The sequence below is a fragment of the Sturnus vulgaris genome, chromosome 25 (genome assembly GCF_052056855.1).
Source record: "Sturnus vulgaris isolate bStuVul1 chromosome 25, bStuVul1.hap1, whole genome shotgun sequence".
Lineage (NCBI taxonomy): Eukaryota > Metazoa > Chordata > Aves > Passeriformes > Sturnidae > Sturnus > Sturnus vulgaris.
The window spans coordinates 451,059-472,812 of record NC_142267.1 but is presented as its reverse complement, the minus strand read 5'-3'; the positions used below and the strand labels follow the sequence as shown (position 1 = coordinate 472,812).

The following is a 21,754-nucleotide window of genomic DNA, read 5'->3' as shown; positions in this document are numbered from 1 at the left end:
GCGGGCGCTGCAGCGGGCGGTCCGTGCATCGGGGATGGATTAGGCGCGCCTGGGAAGATGGCGGCCGCGGAGAGAGCGGAGCAGCCGGGGCAGGTGAGGGGGTCGGGCCGGGCCGGGGGCCCCGGGCGCTCCGGGACCCGCCCCCGTGCGCCGCGGGCTCGGTGCCGCAGCCGGGCTCCGTGCCCTGGGCGAGCAGGGGCTGTGCGGGGCTGGCTGAAGGGTGTGCAGGCCGGGCCCAGGGCACAGGCGTGTTGGCATTGAGGGTTTGTGTATGAACTCATCAAGCACTTGAATAGGAGAAGAATAAATACAAACACGGCCAGAGACAAAGGGGACAGTGTGCAGCTGGGTCATTAAACTCGGTGGAGCCCTGTGTAGGAGTTGGACTCGATGGTCCTTGTGGGTCCCTTCCAACCCAGAATATTCTGTGATTCTATGACTAGTTAGGCAAAAAGATTGTCTCTGCCTTGCAAATGCGAGGAAGGGAAGGAGGTTCTTGAGCCGAGTGCGTGAAAGGGCAAAACTGAATGGGGAGAGCAAAAGAGAAATAGAAGTTCACTGGTTTGAGTGCTCAAGAAACACTAAAGGCTTAAGATATTTTTAAACTGGGGCATGAAATGAATGGGGCAGCCAGAGGGAAAAACAGAAGCGTGATGGAGTTGTATATAGCATATATTCTTATTTTCTTGAAGGCCTCTTCCGAGCTGGATTCTGTGATTCTGTAGTGTAGAGTGTAGGCTTCCTCTCACACTGTCCTGTTCATGCTCTACAGTCACTTGTATTTCTCTGCAAGCTCAACCCACCTCAAATTCTGTGACCTCCTGGAGCTCTTTCATCTCACCCGGACAGGTTCCTGAGTGTGTGATGCCAATGGGATTTGGTAAAATCCTTTCAGTGCCCCCAGGGTCCCACTGCAGCAGGAGGGGAAAGGTCTGGCTGTGTGAAACATAGGGCAGCCTGCCAGTGACACATTATTATGTGCAATCACTCAAATGTGTCCAGATTTGGTGAAATAACCATGAACCTCTCTGTTGATCCCTTTACTTTGGACTGAGGAGGCTGAGTTTGTAGGGAAGGCCGCTGAACTAAACTGAAATGGAAATAAATTACATAAAATCTGTACTCTTGGCTAACCAGCACAGATGTGGGTTGTGAAAGGCTAAGTTACCAAATTGTCAGGGGGCAGGGCAGCTTTGCATCACCTGGGTGTTTTCGTCAGCCCCAGTCTGAGGTGCAGGTGTTACAGTCCATCCCCTCCCGTGAATGCTTCCAGAATGAGGAAACCTGGAACAATCTGTGACTGGTCCATAAGGCACCTGGGCAGTCTCCTGGGCTGGCAGTTTCTGACACACATCTGGTTAATTGGCAAATGTGATTGCCTAAAACACATTCAGTTTCCTTTGTTTGGATTTTGTACTTTCCCACTGCACACTTAAACCTGCCCCGTTTATTTATGTTGCTTTACCTCAGAATAAGGTTCAGTGTTTGGAAATGGGAAAGTCTTGCTTATTAACAGCCCTGACCCCTCCAGAGCTGCTCCAGCGTCCTCCTCCTTCCCCTCGTGTGCCACTCAGAGGGCACAGGGGCTGCTCCTGCTGGCCCAGCCTGGCCCTGCCTGCTGGGGACAGGTGTCCCCATCCTGTAGAAGATGTCCCAGCCCATGGCAGGGGGTTGGAATGAGATGATCTTTAAGGTCCCTTCACCCCAAACCGTTCTGTGATTCTGTAACTCTGCCCCTGTGGGTCTCACACGGGTGCACATTCCTCAGCCAGAACTCTGAGAAGTGTTCAGTGCTCTCAGATTCTGGGGGCTTGGATGGAATTTGAGAAAGGCCTAGAGCTTTGCCTGGAAAAAGGGGATATGATTGAAGGATATATGGTACAATGGGTGACTTTTCAAGGGGACAGGTTCAGAATTAAACCAATGAAAATATCTTTACAAGTCTCACAGAACGTAAACACCACTCCTCTTACACAACCATTGCAGTTTTGACACTGTCATCGATGCTTGTAGAAAGTTGTCCCCATTGCACTCTAAACGCTTAGAGAATTTAATAAAATATTTGCTTTCTGCCGCTGGTGATGTTTGTTTATTTATTGCCAAGCTTTCAACATGAGACTGTGAGTAGTGGCACTGCCTCACTTAACATGTTTATGTTTGGGCCCCATCATGTTTTCTATTACAAATCAAGTTAATTTAGATGCTGAAAAGGGAGTGTCAGATGTGTTATGGCTTATTATCAGTTTTTCTTAGTTTAATTTTCTCATTCTCATGAATTAATATATTGCCTCAAGCAATGCAGGGAGAGGGGAGTACTGCAGCTCAAATGAAATAGTTTACGTAGATAGAATTATGTTCTAAAGGCAATAAATATTCTTGCCAGAGATTTTAAAATACTTTGTTTTGTTTAGAAATCATATTCCTTGGGCCTTTAGCAATGTCTTTACTAAAAATAAGCAAAAGAAAAAATCCTGTTTCTCTGTTACTGTTTTTTTATAGTAAAAGAAAGAGAAGAGCAAGATGATGGTGTAGCCTGTGAACAGGATAACCAATTTTAGATTTCTCTTGGCTATCGGTGCTTCTTTAATGCTAAATACTTTGCTCTTGGAATTTCCTGAGGATATTAATTCAGTGGTGGGTCCTTCCTTCCTTCCTTCCTTCCTTCCTTCCTTCTTCCCACCCAGAGGTTATGGCAAGTGATCCCAGAGAATCCCTGCCCAGCTGGGAGATCTGGCTGGGTCCTGGTGATGATCCTTGTCTGGAAGCAGATGAGTTGCAGTATATTTGAGTTTCTGGCACCCTCTTGTGGTAAATACTTATTTTATAATATAAATATTATTGTTTTTGTGAATTTTGCAAATAGGAGAAAGAAATATTGAGATACTTTGAAGGTGAGGTATATGCATAAAAATGAGGACTATAATTGGAGGACAAAACTTAATCTCTTAATTAAGTATGGGAAGAAGGATGGTCCTGGTACTGCTGACAGTTTGTGAGGTTTAAGTAAATCATGGTTGTTTAGAAATCTTTAGAAGAACGGTTCAGAAAACAAAGGGTGCATTACTGGAAATGGGAGAAGTATTAAAAAATTTGTGTTGTAGTGGCCACTACTCCCATGTCATCTGTCTTGCTGGCTCTCACTGCTGGCTCCCTAAAATCAGTTCAGCAGATTCTGTTAATTCCCCTGTTTTAAATGGGGAATGAATACCTTTTTCTGTGGCTCTGACCTTTTTGCTTGCTGCCAGCACAGCCGGGCGTGCGCGGGGGCTGGCGGTGGCCATGCGGTGGCAATGTCACCTCACTGTTTGTCTGCTCCACAGGCTGCCTCCTGCCCTGCGACCGACAGCGCCGCGTCCCGGGAGCCGCTGGTGAGTTCCTGCAGAGGCAGCACGCCGGTCCTTGTTGATGCACGAGTTGTTCTCTTTGCCGCCTCATTTTTCAGCCTTTGTTTCGCTTTTCCGAGGAGCTGGTGGTGCTGGAACAGGTGTAAAGTGCCGCAGGTGGCCGTGCTGTTCACACCTCCAGTTCTGATCTGTGGCCACCTGAGCCTGGGTTAGAGCTGGCTCACTTGGGCTGTCCCGGCCTGTGCTCTCGTTCAGAGTCGGAGGAAAGCCCTGTGTACCAGATTCGTGGTGCTGTACTCTTACAAAAACCCCTCTGCTGCTCAGAGACCTCATTCAAGCTGTCTTTGTATTCAGAGGCACTCAGAGTGAGCTTAGAAATGTTTGTCAGCTGGCAGTGCGTGTAATCCCATGTCTTTACTCTAGAAGCATTTTGGAAAGGACCCTGGGATTTTTTTGTATATGAGGATAACTAAGAGAACCCTGTTTTGTTTGCTCTTTTATGGTGATGCAGAGTGGGAAGTGAGCCACTACTCCTGGAGCTGCAGTATATGGTATTTTACAGCCTTGGGGGTTTTTTTCCTTCCTTCCTCTTCAGCCATCTATAAGTCAGCTAAAGCCTTGACAAAATTCTTAGCCAATGCTTTTGTCCTAAATATACAAATCTCTAAATTTCTCCTCTGGCTTTCATTTGTTGATCATAGCTGTTTGCAGGGAGAAAACTCAAGTACTTGTGGCACTGGCCACATCAAAGTATTTTTACCAAGCAACTCTGACCTAGAGAACCCAGGAGATGATTTTTTAAAAAGAGAGATGTGAGTAAAGACTATGAACTGAGAAAAGTCAGTATTAATGCATCTCATGAAAGGGCTGTTTGTGAATTCTGTTGCAGTGGCAGTTTCTCTTGTGACATTGTGCCATCCCTTAATTGCATGGATATCTGTACATGAGATTACCTGAAGTTATGGGCATCATGTGCTTTGTGCTGGATTTGGTGGTTTGTTTTTGGAGGAGTTGGTTGTCCCTCCCTTAGAAAGGTCAGGGCAGGCAGCAGATCATCACAGCCTGTACTGGTCAACAGCTTGTTCCTTCTCAAGGCAGATTCTAACATTACCTTAGATATAATTAATTTCTTACTGTATATGTGACTGCAGAATTGCTCAGAGGAAGTGAGTAGCAGTTGTATATCTTTCTGTTGGGTGGATATTCTTACTACATAAAATTATTTATACACTTAAAGAACTCCAATATAAACTTTACTCACACGATGGTGAGTCTAGCATGTGAGCTAATTAGAGCCCTCTGAAAGGTGGAGGTTTCCTTCTTATTTTTTTCATTAACTTTTTAAAAATAGTAAACTCTTAGGGTCTTTGTCACATTTGTTTATGAGCCATTATTGCTTCCATGTGCTCCTCTGTAGATGCCTTATTAAATGAGCAGTGCAGGTCTGTGAGCCAGATGACCTGACTTCCACCATCCTGCTGTGGCTTCCCTGTGGCCAGGATCCTGCACGCTGCCTTCCACACACAGGAGATCCTGGCCCATAAACCAGGCTCTAGGCACATGGTGCTGTGTCATAAAAGTGTTCAGGGAAACACCAGAGAGCCATGGCACAGATCCAGCAGGGCTCTGTGGGGGGCTCTGTGCTCGGGGCTGTCAGCCTGGACTTCACATTTGGTGGTGAGCACTTGGGGAGTCCAGAGGAGGAAGACAATGACCAAATTCTGCTGTGCTCCCCCTCACCCTTTTTGACTTTATCAGTGAGTGGAAGGATTCAGTGCTTCGCAGGACAGACCTGTTTGGATCACAGCAGCACACAAAAATGAGAAATCAGTAGAATTAAAACACCTTGCATTGTATCAGCAAAATTGTTACAGTCTCAAGCTGGTTTTGTGTTGGATTTGTGATTGTAATGGACACTATCCTTGCCCTGTGCACTGGGGCACTGTCTTCTGCCCACCCTGTACCCCTGCCTACAGCCTGCTGCTTTCAGCAGGAGCCCAGGAGAAGCCAGGATTCCTAGTTGTTTGCACAAGGACTTGAGCATTCTGCAGGATCCTGTACAGAGCCAATCTGACACATCATTTTGTGTCCTGCATTTGAGTCTTCCAGGGTACCTTGCAAAGGTTTATGGCCTTACTGAGGCCTTCAGAATGCAGCCCTAAAAACTCATGTCACAATCCAAACTGCTCTTCCTCCCACCCACTTTTGATATTTTGAGCCACCAAACTGGAGATAGCAGACTCCATATCCATGCCATTAATGCCTTGAGTTATCCAGTGTCCTTACAATAAGCTGTCCCACTGAAGAATCCTCCCTAGCAGGAGGTCAGTGTGTTACACAGTGACAGTGGGTGAGTGGGAGGGCTGGGCACAGCCATCATTCCATCATTCCATAATTCCTGCAGCACAGCAGACACTCATTTCCCTGCCTGTCTGTCGTGGCCCATTAAAATCTGCCGTGGAGCTCCAGAGTGGGAATGTAACCTTGTGTTCAGAGGGTGTCAGCATCTCGCTCTGCTGCTGTTTACAGCCACGTTTGTCATCAGCAGCCAGGATCAGCTTCTCCTTGAGCCTGGCTTATCAGTGAGCACTGCTGCATCCCCTGCTGCTTGCAGCAGCCACCCCTGATAAGCCTCTGAACACTTGTGGAATTGGAATAGGTTTGTCTTTTTACAGCCACTCAAAGTCCTGGGGTGTGCAAAGGATGTAATTGCATAGGACAAGCTCTCTTTCAGTGAGGTTAAACCAGTAGAAAATCCCCTTTACATCAGGAATCTGTTTCCTTGGTCTAATATCTCTCCAGAATTATTTAAATCATCTGCTTAGCTTGTTCTCTTTCTCACTGGTAGAGTCTTGTAGCTTTTTGACCATCCTGTGCTGCTTTTGAGGTGCTTTCAAGAGCTTGAATGTTTTTTCTGTTGACCTTTGCTTTCTGCTGCAGCCTGAATTACAGCTCTGAAGGCTGTGCCTGTAAGAGCCTCCAACAGGAGCCTGGGCTGTAGGGAGAACCTAAGGAAGGAGAGTTGTCAGTGAGGCCTTTGGACATGCTGCTTCTTTCTTTGGGGTTTTTTCTCTCACAAAACATACTCATGCTCTAGCTGCTGCTTGGTATCCAGAAGAAGTACTAGTTGTAAATGTGAAAGTACTGGTTGTAAATGTAAAACACTCTCTTGGTTGCTCACTAAGTTACAAAATTCCTGGATCAGGATTCTTTTGCAGATTATTTAATTTTTCTCCTTTTATTTTAGCATATTCTGTTTCTCTCTGTTTCTTGCTGCAGATGAGAACAGTTAACACTGAAATGTGGACGTTTTATTCCTTTTTTTACAGGCTGTAGAAAGGTACAAGTTAACAAGAATTACTGCTGCCTCTATAGCAATTAGTGTAGAGTTTGTTGGAATGTGCTGGAGCCCTCGTGGCTTTCCCCCACCCTTTGTTAAATTGATTTTCAAATATTTAAGGGTCAGGGTAATGGCCAGAACACTTTTTAACTCCCCTTTTTGTGCAAACATCACAGGGTACACTGCAGTGAGTGACAGACAGTAGAATTATTAAATCCTTTCTGGTTTGTTGTCTCATTTTACACCTTATCTGTTCTGTTAAGGCTTCCTCTCAGGTAGAGTGCGAGTACAGAAAATTTCATTTGGGTTTCAGAGAAAGGAGCTTTGCAACTGAGATTTTACTTTTAGCTCTAACTGGTGTAATTAGAAGTTGATGGAGACTGGTGCTAACAAATACTGTTGTCTTTACCATTTGAACAAAACCATGAATGGGAATGAGGAGAGGCTCCTGATTTGTATCAAGATTTGAGAGAGCTTGTTGGGGTTCATGTTAGTTAAGAGTCTGGTTTTTTATAAACACATTTTTTACAAACAAATCATTGGGCAAATTGAGAATTTATATCCTTGTTATGAAGGGGTAGATGCTCTTTCTGCCCTGTCAAATCCTACAAAAAATGAGATACATGAGAATTTTTTTAAGTTCTTCTTTGCCTGAAATCACTGTTTGAAATGAAATCAAGAATGATATTTTCACTGAAAAATACATACTTTGTTTTCTGGAGCACAAGGGATACCTTGTAATATACTTCCCTTTCTTTTACATTTCAAAGGTTTTAGCCTAGAGTTGTAGAAAATGATGGTGGGGTTTTTTTTTGTTTTTTTGGATTTTTTTGAGAAGAGTTTTTTTTCCCAGAAATGATGTGAGGGACTGGAGTGTGCTGGAGGGGCACTCCCCATCACACTTCTGTTTTCCAATTTCCCACCCTTTATTGTTTAACACCAGATTTATACCTGTCTACTGTACAAATTTTTCATCTGCCACAACGGGTGTGTTCCTAGCAGTGGCGTACACGGAATGATTCTGTGCAAGTAAATCTGTCCAGAGGGGATTCCAGACAGCCAGAGCCAGAGCTGACTTAGAGCCCCCAGGGAAGCATCAGTCAGGGTAATTCAGCCCTGTCAGCAGGAGAGGCAGAGGGGCCGGAGCTCCAGGCCCTCCTGCCCGGCCAGGAGCCTCCTGTGTGATGCTGCCTTGGTTTGGGGAGCTCCTGCAGGTGCTGCTCTGGATCCCAGTGCTGGCCAATCATTCCACCAGGCTTGGAGGGCAATTCCTGTGCAGATTTTGGGTTTATTGGGCCATGAACAGGGAGCCAGAGGTGTGTGACTGCCACGCACAATAACCTTGGTTTGCTGCAAAGAGAACTCTCTGATTTACTAAGCAGAGCTCTCTTGTGCTTGACCTTCTGATAAGTTCAAGATTATTGGGTTTTGCCTGTTTTTCTCTCTTTCTTCTGGATGTTCACTGACTTCTTTTGTCGTTCATGCAAAGTGCACTCGCTTAATCTGTCGATTCCTTTTACTCTGTTGATTTAGACAAATATATTAATGTGTGCCAAGCACAGATGCAAACTGACTGAGCATAGTTAAAGAAACACTGTCATACCAGGTTAAATTGTCCATTTGAGATCAGTGGAAAAGTTTGGAATTCTTTTAAATCTCAATTTTAAAAGAGGATAGACTGTAATAGTTTGGGATATAACTTGGATCACAGCATTATATATTAATTAATGAGAGCTAGAAACTGGGAGTAGTCACAGGCCAAAGAAGGTTTAAGACCAAATCAGCCTGTATGAAATGTACTGGTGGCTCTGGCTGTCCCCAAGAGCTGACAGGTTAAATGACACTTCAGAGTAGTGGAGGAGGCAGCACAACCAGGACAGGGTCAGCCTTCCTCTGCCACTGACGGGGGCATGAGTTAGTAGTTAATAATCTTTTTTTTGTGCACTTGTGCAGAAAAGAGCTCTGAAAGCAGCTCCTACTTGCTGTTCAGACAAACCAACATCACTGGTCAGAAGACTTTTAAAATGGATTTAAGATAGTTGTAATACTCTAAGTTGTTCTTTATGAATGCACAAGGAAATTGAAGTTCAGGGAGTTAGGCTAGAGTTTTCTATAATATTAGGTATGATCTGACTTCCAGAGATCCCAGGTCTCTCACTGAAGGTAAAATGGAAGTTACAGTGTTTTGAGACACTGGAAAAACACACTGGCACACAGCTAGGAAATACTTAATACTTGGGATTTTCCCGTTGAAAAACCCCAAATTTTTAATGTTCATGTGATGTTTTCGGGATCTGAATGTGCTACACCTACAAACAGCATTTTACAGCTCCTGTGCTGCTTTGCTCAGCTGGCAGGAGGATTGGGAGCACTTTGCTGTGTGCACCCCAGGTGTTGGCATGGGGGCACAGCAGAGAGGTGCCCGCACTGGCAGTGGTTATGGGATCAAGGTGGGATAAAGGCACCGTTCCTGCTCCAGATGTGCGAGCTTTGCTATGTGCAGAGCAGCTTGTAGAGGGCAGCAATTGCCCACAGTTCTCTGTGCTTGAGGAGAGGAGGGACCAGCTGAAGAACTTCACCAGAGAGACTGACTGCCTTTTCAGCTTCTTGAAATAACTTTATGCAGGAATTTGTTCTTTGGAGTGCCTCTTGACTCCACAGTATTAAATTCCTACTCTGAAAAATGTTGCTAGAGATTGTTAATTCCTCTGCTGCCTCTAACACCACTGGAGAGTTGGACTCCTTTTGCCCAGGCACCGCCTGTGTCATTGTTACTGCGACCAAAAAGAGTCCAGTGGCAGCCTGGGGTCCATGTAGGATCATAGCTGCCTGCGTGGGATACCTTCCCTCATTTCTTGCCTTCCTCCTTCCTCTTGGCCTTTATCTCCTCCTCTTACCTGGGAGGTTATGCCATTTGAAAACGTTTGTTATGCCTCAGATATGTTCATCACATTAATGAGGTAGCAGGGGCACAAAAGGCAGAATATTCAGGAACTTGAAAGAACTTTCTCTACAGCGCACATGAATACATTCTTCAGATTCTTCTGATGCCAGCACTTCAGAACCAAGATTTGCCAAAGTAGGAAGTTGAGAGTTGGCATAAATCTTGGATTTGGAGTCCCTGACCATCATAATTTACAAGGAATTTTCACTGCTTTTCCTATTTCTTGTCTTTCTCCATATGTCAGTTACATTGTAAATTCTTCCAAACAGCCTAACGATTACTGGGATTTTTTAATTTGTTTTTGTTTTGTGTGCACATTTACATAGCATCTCTCTCTGTTACATTGTACAAGCTGTGTCCTCTTCCCAGCTGTGATCCTGTAACACACTTTGACAAGCGTCAGTCTGGAAAAATAGCAAAGAAAATATGTATGACTTTTTAGTAAAATGATTTTACAGCTGGAGAGAAGCCAGAGAGGGGACTCACAATATTCCCACTTCTTTACATTACTTGTTTCATCTTCTGGTTAGAGCAGAATTCTCCTCAGCTGTCAGTGTTCTGGTGTTTTGTCAGGCTGAATGGCCTGAGTGATGGAATTCCTTGGCATGCAGTTCCACAGTAGAGGACATCTTGCTGGAATGGAGATTTCCAGCTCTACAGTGAGAATAGAATCTCCTGTGTCTTCCAGCTTGCTTCTGTTTGTTTTGTGTGCGATCCTAAGTGTTTCCTTTCCTCCTTAAGCATCTGCACCCTTCAGATGTTTGCAGACAGTTATCACATCATTTCTCCTTCCCCCCACCCCCATCCCGGTCTCTCAGCCAAGCTCTACATATTTAGCTCATTTAATCTTTCCTCATAAGTCAAGCCCATAATTGACAGCTCTGACACAGGGAGTCGCATTGGTTGCACATGCTGCCAACAGGATATAAATACTTTCTGTGCAGTGATTGAGAATTACAGACAGGGCTGAGATGAGCCTGCCCCCGACCCCAACACTGGATTTTTGAGAACCCCTTTCTTGGCTCAGGTTGCCACAACTCCATGAAGATGGGCTTACTTTCCAGTCTGATGGTCAGCTGCTGAACAGCCATCAGTCCCTTGGGAAATCAGAGCTGCTGCCCCACGGGATTGCAGCCCAAGTTCTTGTGGAGGTGCTGCTGTGTCCCCCTGCCCCTGCCAGGCAAGCAGTGCCCCAGGCTGCTGAGGCCATTCCTTCTGGGGAGCAGAGCTGAGCTCCCTGGGGGAATGGTCCTGCCCTGTCTGTGCCAAGAGGAAGCTCAGGTGCCACCGGTCCCGTTGGCACAGCTCAGTGGGTTTGGGCTCTTGCTTGTGCTTGCAGGAGCTGGGAGCCCAGAAAGGTGTTGCACTGGAGGAGGAGGCAGCTGCATGTCCATGCATTGGCACACACGGATCTGTTTCCAAATAAACATATTTGGAGGTTGCTTTATAGGGCTTGTCTCCTCAGGTTTGTTGCATTCTCCCTGAAGATGATGGGTGAGCTCAGGAAAGTTGTGGAACTGGTAAATGAACTGCCTGGCTTCTAATGTGTGTTGTGTGAGGCTTCATATGCTGCAGCTTCCCCAGCGGGGCTGCTTCACAAACATTACATGTATTATTGCCAAGCAGGCAGCATAAAGAGAACATTTATGAAAGGGAATATCAGAGGAAACATTATAGCAGGGACCTTATAGCCTTTCCATTATTATGGTTTAAATCTTGACGTGGTCTTTATTTGCAGCGACACTGGGACCAGTAAAAAGTGTTTTTTTCTCTTCCCCTCCCCTCCCCTTTCTCCCTCCTTTTCATTCTTTTCTTCCACATCCTGTTCTGAAGCTGTGGTGCAGAGATACAAATCGTTAAACATGCGAGTCCTCGGAGAGCCAGGTTTCAGTTTGTGTGGAATCAGCCCCTTTTGACTCAGAAGTTGGAAACCAGATGACTCACAGTGATGCATGTTTGTTGTTTTTAATAACTGTCATTTTGCAAAATATGGTCAAAGCTTCAAACCATGACTTCTGGAGTAGGGGTGGTGTGTATTTATTTTTAATTTGGGAGGCTATAAGCTGGAATGAGTTTGTTGCTGCAGTCTTCCCTTCAAATCTGAAGTAGAATTACAGCATTGAAAATGTGAAGGATTTTAAACACAATTTTTTCCTGTTACTTGAAAAAAAATTACTTTCTTAATCAATTACTTGAAAAGACTCCAGGTGCCAAACATCTGGTGGGACTGTAGGCCCCTGGTTTATGTTTATATTTTTTAATATATACCCAAAGGGACAGGTTTCTTAAAAAGGAAGCAGTCAGATGTTTTGAATTTGTGGAGTTTTAAAAAAATAAATGCAATTCCTACTTTATCATTTCTATTTCTAACCAAATTGTCATCTATCTCTTTTCATTTAAAGGAAGGTAGCAAATGCAGTATTTTAGTGGCAAAATTCTCTATTGGTAAAATCTCGTAGCAGTATGGAAAATACGAAAATAGCTACACATTTAATTTTCTAGAGATTTATTACTGCTTGCACAGCAGTTTGTAAACTCTAAGCTCAGTATTAAGTGCTTTATGACTTTTTTTTGTGTTTTACTTCTTAATTTGCCTCAAGAAGTATTGTTGTAATTTGTTGAAATTCTGCAGGTTTGTTTTGCAGTTAATTTCAAGGGCAAATTTACAGCCACTCCATCCCAGTAGAGGGGTACCAGGATAAAATCTATCAAATCTTAAATCTAAATCTGAAATGTGAGAACGGGATTTGACCCCAAGTGTAAAAGTGGCCTTGAGACAGAGTTGGCCATGGGTCTGGATCCTGCAGTTCAGTTCTCAGATTTGGGTGCTTTGTAACCATGTCTGTCATGATTTATATTAGGGTCTGTTGCAATTGCTGTTGCACAATGAAAGGCTGTGCTCTAGTCCAAAGAGGCAGACTCTCAGCCTACCTCAGCCTGTTGCTTCTTGTTAGAGAGTGAAAAAGCAGCTACTGATTTAAAACAGAGAGCTTTGGGTTCTGCTTTTAGGCTGAGATAGGATATCTCTCTCTGGTGGTAAAAGTGCTAGAAAAAGCACATTGCCTTTACCCTGAGGAAACACACATCTGTGTGCTGGCCACTGCTGGCCAGCTCGGCTCTGATTCCTTATTCCAGTCGGGAAAGAAATAGGTTTGGGTCTTTATTGTTTAAAGTAAATGTGCTTGCTTGTGAAAGGTAGTGCTTTGGAGGCTTGAATTGTCCTCCCCTGTGAGCCGAGAGAGCAGCAGAGCAGGATCCCCCACCGTGACACCGAGGGACGCCCTCGTCCCCAAGAGCGAAAGGAGAGTTCAGTCTCTCACCCATTTGGTGCCTGACTTCCCTCGGAAGCTGCCAAGAAGGATGCCAGTTTTTCCATTTAGCTGACTATTGTATAGACCTTAAAAGGGAAGGTTTTAATGCAGTTGGCTGTGATATAGACTGTTAAAGGGAAGTTATTTATTTTAACTGGCTGCTGTATGGATTATTACGAGGGCATTCTTTCAGCTGCAGCTGTATATTGACTGGTGGATGTGCTGGGCTGTATTGGTAGTAGCTGTCATATTGACTGTTACAGAAAAGATCTGTATTTAAGCCATAACACTGCACTGGGATCTCCCAGGCAGGATATTAATGCTAATTCATCTGCTCACCCCCTGCTGTGAGTGTTATTTGTTTAAATCTGTAGAATCCCACAGCGCATTTATATCCTCGCTAGAGTGAGCTCCGCTCCCTGTAATTATTTAACATTATATGCTGATATAAATTGTAACAGTTAAAGAATGGTAATGAGCAGCAAAAAAACACAAACTTAACCTTAGAAATGGCAGAGTCAGCTCTTAAAACAACAGCCAGCAACTTTCACTGTTCGCTGTCTTTTCCCAAGTCCATATGCACAATATTGTGCATACATTATGTGTGTGCGTGTGTGTTCATGCTCGCACTGGCAGCGGTGCCAGGCAGGGCTGTAATTATGCAGAATGTACTGTGAAACTTATGCACACTCTTAATTACATACAGTGCCTACGTACAGCAAGTTTTATCTCTCTGCAGCTCAGCTCCTTGATGAGTTGCTCTGATAGGTGATTGGAGTTGGGGCCACCGCGTCGACAGAGGGAATGGAACCCCTGGATTCTCCTCCCAGGGAATTGTGTCCCAAGGTTAAGCTGGAAGCCATCGGGTGTCACTGTTGCTCTGTGGAGGCTCAGCTGGCAGTGGGTTTGTGTGGCAGTAAAAACTGGACTTTGGAAGTAGTATTCTTGGCTATAAACATCCAAGGCATTTACACATAGTTTATATATAAAGAGCATGTCCATACACACCATTTAAGTGTGGGTGGAGAGAGCGGAGGTGGCTCTGTTGTGTGTTAGCTGACTTTTTTCTTTGCAGTTTCTGTTGCCTGTTATAGCAGGCATGTCCCAAAATGCCACACAGGATGGGCAGCTACTGCTGAATAGCTCTGCATTCTGCTCTGAAGTGACTGTGGTTCAGCAGTGGAGATGACCTGATTTCTGTGTGTAATTTGCCTGTGAACATTAACCTGTGATCAAAGTTTTGGATTTATGATGTGACAACTGTGGTGTAGAAACAGCAAAATTATATTCAGTTTAGATTTCTCAAGAGCTTGGGAACTACAGGGATTAAAGGGTACTGTAGACATTTTAAAGCTGTAGTATGTGTGTCAAAACTCATTGAAAAATCAGGTTTGCGTTCAAACGGTTCATCAACAACATAAAAAAAATTCACCAACTTAAAACGGAGATGGGAGAAAAGCCATGTAAATAGCAAAGCAAATGTGTTTTTAAAAGACTTTATAGTCTGTGTCCCTTCTGATTTCAGGTAGGGAGTAGAAGCTGGAGTAAGAGGAGCTGAGCCTGTGCTTGATTTGCAGAGTAGCGTGATGGTCGGTTGGGCTGCGTTGGCAGCATGGACCTGTGCCAGACTTCACCACAATTCATACTGTGTCAGTTTAATAAATGCACTACTTAAATTATGAAATTACAAAAGAAAAAAGAGAATGCACTTATTCAGACTCTTAATACATTAAAAATAAGGCATTAAAACACTGCCTTTTTTTTTTTCCTTCCAGAATCAATAATGAACAGGAAGGGTTGTAGACATTAACAGTCATGGACATTCAAGCTCTTATACATAAATTATCTTAGAAAAATGCACATACGACTTGAATAATGTAAATACATTAATGCATTTAATAATTTAAACATTAAAGCGCATTCAGGAATCCGTGGCAGAAGCTGTTCTGAGATAAGGAACGGTCCTGGAAGTTGTGTGTCCCGAGATCGATGGCTGGCTTCTCCTTGAGAGAACTCTCTGGGGAAGTCAGGCTGTGCAGCTGCAGTGACCTGGCCCCAGAAATCCCAGGGCATTCCCAGCTCTTCTGCTTCCACCTCCTCTTCTCTCCCCAGCACTTCCGTGCAGGACATCTCGGGGCCCACAAAAGGCCAGGGTGCACTCTGACATTTGGTTTTTTTTCTTTCTGTGTGGACTGCAGTTTGTCTAGAAATCAGATGAAACAGCTTCAGAGAAAGAAAGTTGCTAAGACTGTCAGTAGGAGAGTGAGGCTTGGAGAAGTAATGCACTCCAGGAATGCTTGGCTCTTTCTTGAAGCCCTGAAAATCAGAAGGTTGGCTGCAGTGTAATGACAAATCAGGGGATTTATTCTCTTCTTGCTCCTCTTTGGATTGAACCACCTTCAGCACTGCAGAAGCACCAAACAGGAACACCAAAGTCCCCTCACACAATACATTTTTCTGAAGATTTTGAGCTGTGTCGTTTTTGCTGATGTACTTAAATTTGGAAGGTGTTGTATCCACCCCTCGTGCCGCTTTTCCTGAGTTCATAGCCTTCCTTTTCCTGGCTCTCCTGCAGGCAGGTGCTTTGGAGGTCATTTGCACCCTACAGCCCCACTCGTGGAGTGGTATAAGGTATCGTGTTTAGGCCTAGATACTGATGGAGCTAATGATGGAGCTAATAAAAAAGAGCTTAGTCTGATCCCAAAGGGAGAAGAGTTGGGTTGGTTAATTAAAGGAGCCTGGCACAGAGCACCTAGTAATTATAGGTGCAAGAAGTCTGAATTTGAAGAGGATGGTGCAGCTGGAGAGGGATAGGGAGGCACCCAGAGCTCTTCAGGCTGTGGGCAAGAATGCAGCAAAACCAGATCTGGAAATCAGAGCTGGGCAGAATTCCTTAGTGAATTCTTATTTATTCCATTTTTTAATGAGGACCTGAATCTCTCGTTATGCATTTATGTTTTTGCATGCACATGTGTATGTACAATTGTAGTTACACCCTATGGCTGGGAGGGTGATTTTATTAAAGACCAGAAGATTGAGAGACAGATGTTTTAAGAGGCCTTGCCCTGTAGTAGTTTGGGATAATTAATGCTGACTGCTGCATTGGTTATATTATCAATGCTGCTGGCTTGTTATCTCCAGCATCATCCCAGCAGCCAGGAGCCGGTATCACTGTGGGGCAGAGGGGCTGGTGCCACCAGGACCTGCAGGGAAATTGCTCCTGCACTCCTCTGGAGGTGTAGGGTGGGGAGCAATGCTGTGTCATCACATTGTCATCACCACTGCTAGGTCTCTTTATAGTTAAGTTCCTTAAAGCAGAATTTCTCAAACTTAGGTTAGAACTCCAAAGGGATGCAAAGGCTTCAAAGGAAGTCACAAAGTCACTCACCAGTAAACAGCTTTCTACTTGTAATTGCTATTTGGGGCTCTGTTCCTCCTAGTTTGAAGAGGTAGCATTTACTTCAGTAACTCTTATTTTCCTGAAGGAACTTGATGCCATCTCAGCTGAGGAATGTGGGATGCGCCACCACAGTAAATGAGTGAAAAAGGGAGTCAAGCTTGCATAAATTTTGAGAAGCAATGCTGTAGCAAATTTTATTTTCTGCGGTTAAGTTCTGGAAATATTGCTCAAAATGGATCTATTAACTTCACCTGATGAAACAGAGACAGTTATTTTGTCCCTCCAGTGGATTTCTCAGTAGACCCCATCTGGGGAAGGTGGGACTGTCTGTGCAAAATGTATCATTTGTTTGAGTGCTCAGGACCAAATAATCAGTCAAGGAAGCTGTAGGTCTTCTTCTGTCCTTCCAGCTGGTGTTCTGTATAGTGATGGGTGGGTTGCACTAGAAAATGAAATGTTAGTTCTAAGGATTTTAGATCAAAAGATGAAAAACACCAGTTTTTCCAACACTAGGAGAAGAAAACTGTTCTGAGAATTTGACTTGTGTGCTGACCATATGTGTGTGCTCCTTGGCTGTCCTAAGTGTAAAATACACAAATGTTAACTTAAGACACCTTTTTTGAGCTGTTGAAATGAGGGATGTTCATGGTCATTTTGTCCCGTTCTGGTGAGTCTGTGGCTCTGACCACCCGTACAAAGGCAGACGTGGATGGATGAAGAATGAATGCCCTCTGTTTTCCCAGCTGGAGCAGGCAGTGCCCCTGTGTACAGGGAGCAGACCTGGAGCCTCCCACACCTGGCAGTGCAGCACTGCTGTGGTAGGAAGGGATGGAAGGGATGGAAGGAAGGGATGGAAGGGGTGTAAGGGATGGTAGGAAGGGATGGAAGGGATGGAAGGAAGGGATGGAAGGGGTGTAAAGGATGGAAGGAAGGGGTGGAAGGGATGGAAGGGGTGTGTCCCTTGCGTGTGGGAAGCTCCTGTGGGGGATTTTTCATAATCCTGCTGAGGAAAGGATGGGGTGATGGGATGTGCTGGACGTGGCCTGCCGGGAGAGCAGAGGAGTGGGTGGGGATCTCCCTGGGCTCCCATGGCTTAACAGCCACGTTTAGCTGGATTTAGGAGGTATAAGCATTTATGGTAAATTCTACTGCTGTATCACAGCCTGCTTTCTGCTTTTCTAGCTTTGTCTCCATGGGGGTATTCCATACATTATCCAATTTCACAGCCTGAACTTTCCCCCCTACTTAGAAGATTATGTGGGGCAGAGATGTGAGAAGAAAGGGAGTCTTGACACTGCTCCACCTTTTTATCTCTCTAACTCCATGTATATCTGTCTGCTCTCACGGGGGCCAGGCCTTCTGCCTTCCAAAACCCTGCTTGGAAATCGCTGATTCAAGCAGGTAGCAATTTTAGGGCTCCTTAGGAAATAAATGCCTCCTGTGTGCTCCCCTGGCACTGGGATTTCCTCTCTGATTTATCCTGCTCAGGTCTGCTAATGTCCCTTGACTAAACGGGGCATGGTGTGATGGTGTGAAGGTCATTTTCTATATGCAATATACATTTCTGCACTCATGGTGGGAGGGTAGGACATCTGAAGCAGCAGATCCTGCTGGGAAAAGGAAGAAGAAAAGGATAGTCTGGCTCTTCTTTTCACTGCGTCTTGTGGTGGGATGAAGGTTTTGACAGCCTAATTCAGCATTTAGAGAAAGAACCAAGCAGAAAGATTCCCCCTCACCCACTCCTTGCAGCCCAGCTGTGACAAACTGACAGATAATTAACAAATCAAGACCTCCTATTAGCCTTGTCCCTGGTGCATTAAAGCAGCTCCTATGTTGCATGTGTCCTTTAGCAAGTGCCTGTGCTTTCTGGCTGCACAGGGAGGTAGGTACAGCCCTTCAGAGAGGCAAAGGCGCCTCTAAGGTGTCAGTGCACAAATATTTCCAGGAATAGAAGTTGTCTCTAAAAGGAAGCAGTGGACAGTAGGTGGGAGAGCTGTACCATGACTGCATGGAAGCCCCTCTAATGGTGCAGTATCTTCTGGGAACACTGCACTGAAAGGGACGTGTGGAATTGTTATTGAATCCCTCTTGTTTTTACAGAAAATGACCTGAGTTGAAGCAGCAATTGACAGGGCGGGTTTTTGACTGGGACTAACCAAGCCTGTAAATGTGACACGCCAGAAGCCTGGTTTGTGCTAGAAACAGACCTAATGTTAAGATGTTAATATTGCATTGTGAGCCATGAACTGGTGCCTGCTCCTCTCTGTCCTCAAGTTGCTGGAGCTGTGGGTAAGCCCCAAATAAGCTGCTTCTCTTCACTTTAGCTGCTCTCCTTTGGAGAAGAATGACGAGGAGTGTCAGTGTCCCTCCAGTTCAAGATGTTAAATAGACACAAGCCACTGGTTCAGCTTAGCACATGTTAAAGGAGAGAGAGATACCTAATTGCATCAAAGCCACTCTTAAGTTCATGTATGTGGAGCCCATCAAGCTGAAAGCATCCAGACAGCATCTGCTGTTATCAAATCACTCTTGAGTCGAGCTAATTAAAATAGAGCTTCATTTTTCTGAACCATTGTTTGGCAGGAATTTGAAACAGGTCTAACCCAATTTCTGTGTGTTTATGAGCCTTTATTATATCAAAAGTACTTTTCTGTAAATGTACAGGGCAGTGTTAAATGAATTGATCCACACTGTATCATTGTAGATGCACTATGGGCTTCCTAATGATTTCTCTTTTAGCTTTTTCCAGATATACCCCAGAAAAGCTTTGTCCCTTATCGTGTCATCTTCCTTCTCTCTTTTCCTTTCTATCTCACTCTCAAGAAAGTAAATGTCCTTGTATTTCTTTCTTTCATATCCTCCTCCTCCACTCTATTGGGATTCTTGTATTATTAAAACATTTACACATTTGCTGCCACATGCAAATGCAGAATAATAATCCAGGACTCTTTATACTCCAGACAAGAGCAGGAGGTCTCTCACCACTGATTTTCACCCCGTTCTCATCCCTGTTGGTTACAGGGGATGGAGAGGAGGGGATATTGCTGTGTAAATGTTGCTGTGTTGGATCTGTTTGATGCAGGATATTTTTTCTACAGTTTTTATGTTAAACATTTTGTATTTCAGCGTTCAAATTCTGGGTATCATATTCTTCTTTGTAATTTGCTACATACCAAGCACAAAAGTTAGAGATTAGAAATTTCTCCCCAAAGACAAATTGCACTGCGGAGCATGTGAAAGCTAATTCCTGAATATTCTCTGCAGAAAGGGAATACCACAAATACAGCCAGTCTGTTCAGAACCTTTGAGCTGGAGTAGCAGCCCAGGGAAACAGTAAAGTCAAGAAATAACTATTTTTCTGGTACCAAGTACAGCCCAAGTTGTTCATATGATATTCTTGAGTCTTAAATTTATTTTTGAGCAGTGGATTCATATTACAAAGAAAGAAAGTTGAGGATTATCATGAAGTAAAAATCCCGACAGTGTCATTAAATATCCCTGCAAAGGTGATAAAGACTTAGGATTTTTGAAAATAGATGGAAAAATACAAAATAAAACCTATTTTTCTGTATAATTCAATTAAGTTTACTTCTTTTAACAAAGTTAAATTTGTGAATTGTGAATTTTAGTGCATTTTATTTTGCTTTTAGTGCAGTCTGTTCTGGATGTGTATATTGGACTCTGTACAGCCTGAGAGCAGTGCACAGAAATGGGTTCTGAGGGCAAGTACAATGTTCTGCCATAACCAAACCTGTGGGGAAGGTTCTATTAGATGTTCCCAAAATTGTGAAACATTATTGTCTCCTGTTCTGTGCTTTTAGACAGCTTGTTACTCAGAAGTTTGCTCTTCAGTTCATTGACAGTGACTCTCTCCTGATTCCTCTTTTAATAAATGTAAGTGAATTTAATGCTGGCAGAGTCAGAGTGTTCAGAGGGCACAGCAGGGACGTTGTGCTGGCTGCTTTTTCTGTAAATCTGTAATCAGACCTAATCTGAGGGCCCTGCTGCTGGGGGCTCGACTCCTCTGTTTGTTGTGTTCCCATCTCCTTTTGGAGCCCAGCAAGGTGTGCAGTGGGTGCTTGTCTTTGCAGCAACCCTTTCCCAGCCAAGGGACACGGGCCATGGCTTTGAGAGAGAAGTTTCTGGTAAAGCACCACTGTACAGGGAAATCCAGATATTCCTATGTGCAGAAATATTTCAAACAACAGCAGCATTTCTGCTCACGTCGTGCTGAGTACAGAATGAATGTCTCAGATCAAAGAACATCCTCATAGGCTTTCCAGCATTTCCTGGATGTGCAGTTGTTGCTGTCGTTTCTGCTGCACAACTTTGCTATTCTAGCAAGAAACACTCTTTCTTTTTGTGTTTTACAACACCAACAACAAAGTCAAGCGTTTGGTCTTAAGGATCCAAAAGCCCAGGAAATGCATCTCTGGGGTTCCTCGTCAATTTGGGACCTAATGAAATATAGAAAATACTCAATAAAAGCACCCTGATTACTTTAAATGTTTAAATGTGGAGTTTTTAGCCATCAGGTTAATGTTTTTGTATCTTTTTTTGATTCGATTGTGAGCACTTTTCCAGGTATCTCTGCCACTTGAGCACTAATTGGATTTCCACAGATAAACGGTGCTAGCTGCAGCCCTTACATCACTGTGTTTTTACTTCATCATCATTTTATTTGTTTTTACTGTAAAGGTTAATAAATCTTGGTGTGTTTAGAGTATGAAACAAGGCAGGCAGGAGAAGAACGGCAGCGTGAAGGGGTGAAGTTTTATATTCTGCTTTCTCAAGTCGGGTGGGAGGAGGAGCAGCTGCCCTTTGTGGTGGTTCTAATGGGTGTGTTAGTCACCCAGGGAGTGATCCATAATCCTCCAGATAAAAAGCGTTGATCTCTCCACTAGTTCTCAGACAGAGCTCTAAGGCATTTGAATTGGGTTACCATTGATTTAAGGTGGGGAGAAGACTGTGTATTGTGGGTCTGCTTTAAAAAGGGATGCACGGGATTTATTTAGCTTATTTAATTTTTTAAAGAATATTGGAAGCCTTTCAGTGCAAGTGCACCAGAGTTCCCTGTGGATTCTCAAGGAAGTTAATATAGTTCTTGCCAGTATTTTAGGGAAGAACTTACTGAATGGCAAGTTTCAGTAAAAATTTAGGCTGTAAATAAATTTATATGAGAATTTATCAAGGTCCAAGATGTTTGCTGTCTCTTTCATTTATTCAGGAAAGTGTATTTTTTATCTTTTTCATGGTTTCCTGGGAAGGTGAGCTTGACTTCCTACCACAGCAGAGGTTTTCCAGCCACGAAGGCAGTGTAGAAGCCCTTTTTGGCCCTGGAGGGTTTGAAACTAGGGCATTTCAAATACCAAATTTTGGACGTTGTGGCTTGATAGAAATCGATTGACGGACCTG

At 44.1% G+C, this 21,754-nt stretch overlaps 1 protein-coding gene across 2 annotated transcripts in view; it reads left to right on the top strand.

Moving 5' to 3' along the window:
• The first annotated feature begins 8 nt into the window (after positions 1 to 8).
• The window catches only part of PEX14 (peroxisomal biogenesis factor 14), a 67,561-nt gene continuing 45,815 nt past the window's right edge, over positions 9 to 21,754 (top strand). Inside the window, exons 1-2 of one of the 2 annotated variants that reach the window (XM_088178664.1) lie at positions 9 to 93; positions 3,321 to 3,368. In XM_088178664.1, the coding sequence (XP_088034790.1) occupies positions 58 to 93; positions 3,321 to 3,368 (84 nt within the window). In that variant the 5' untranslated portion in view covers positions 9 to 57. The remainder of the gene's footprint in view (positions 94 to 3,320; positions 3,369 to 21,754) is intronic. The other variant, XM_088178665.1, reaches the window with a different exon arrangement.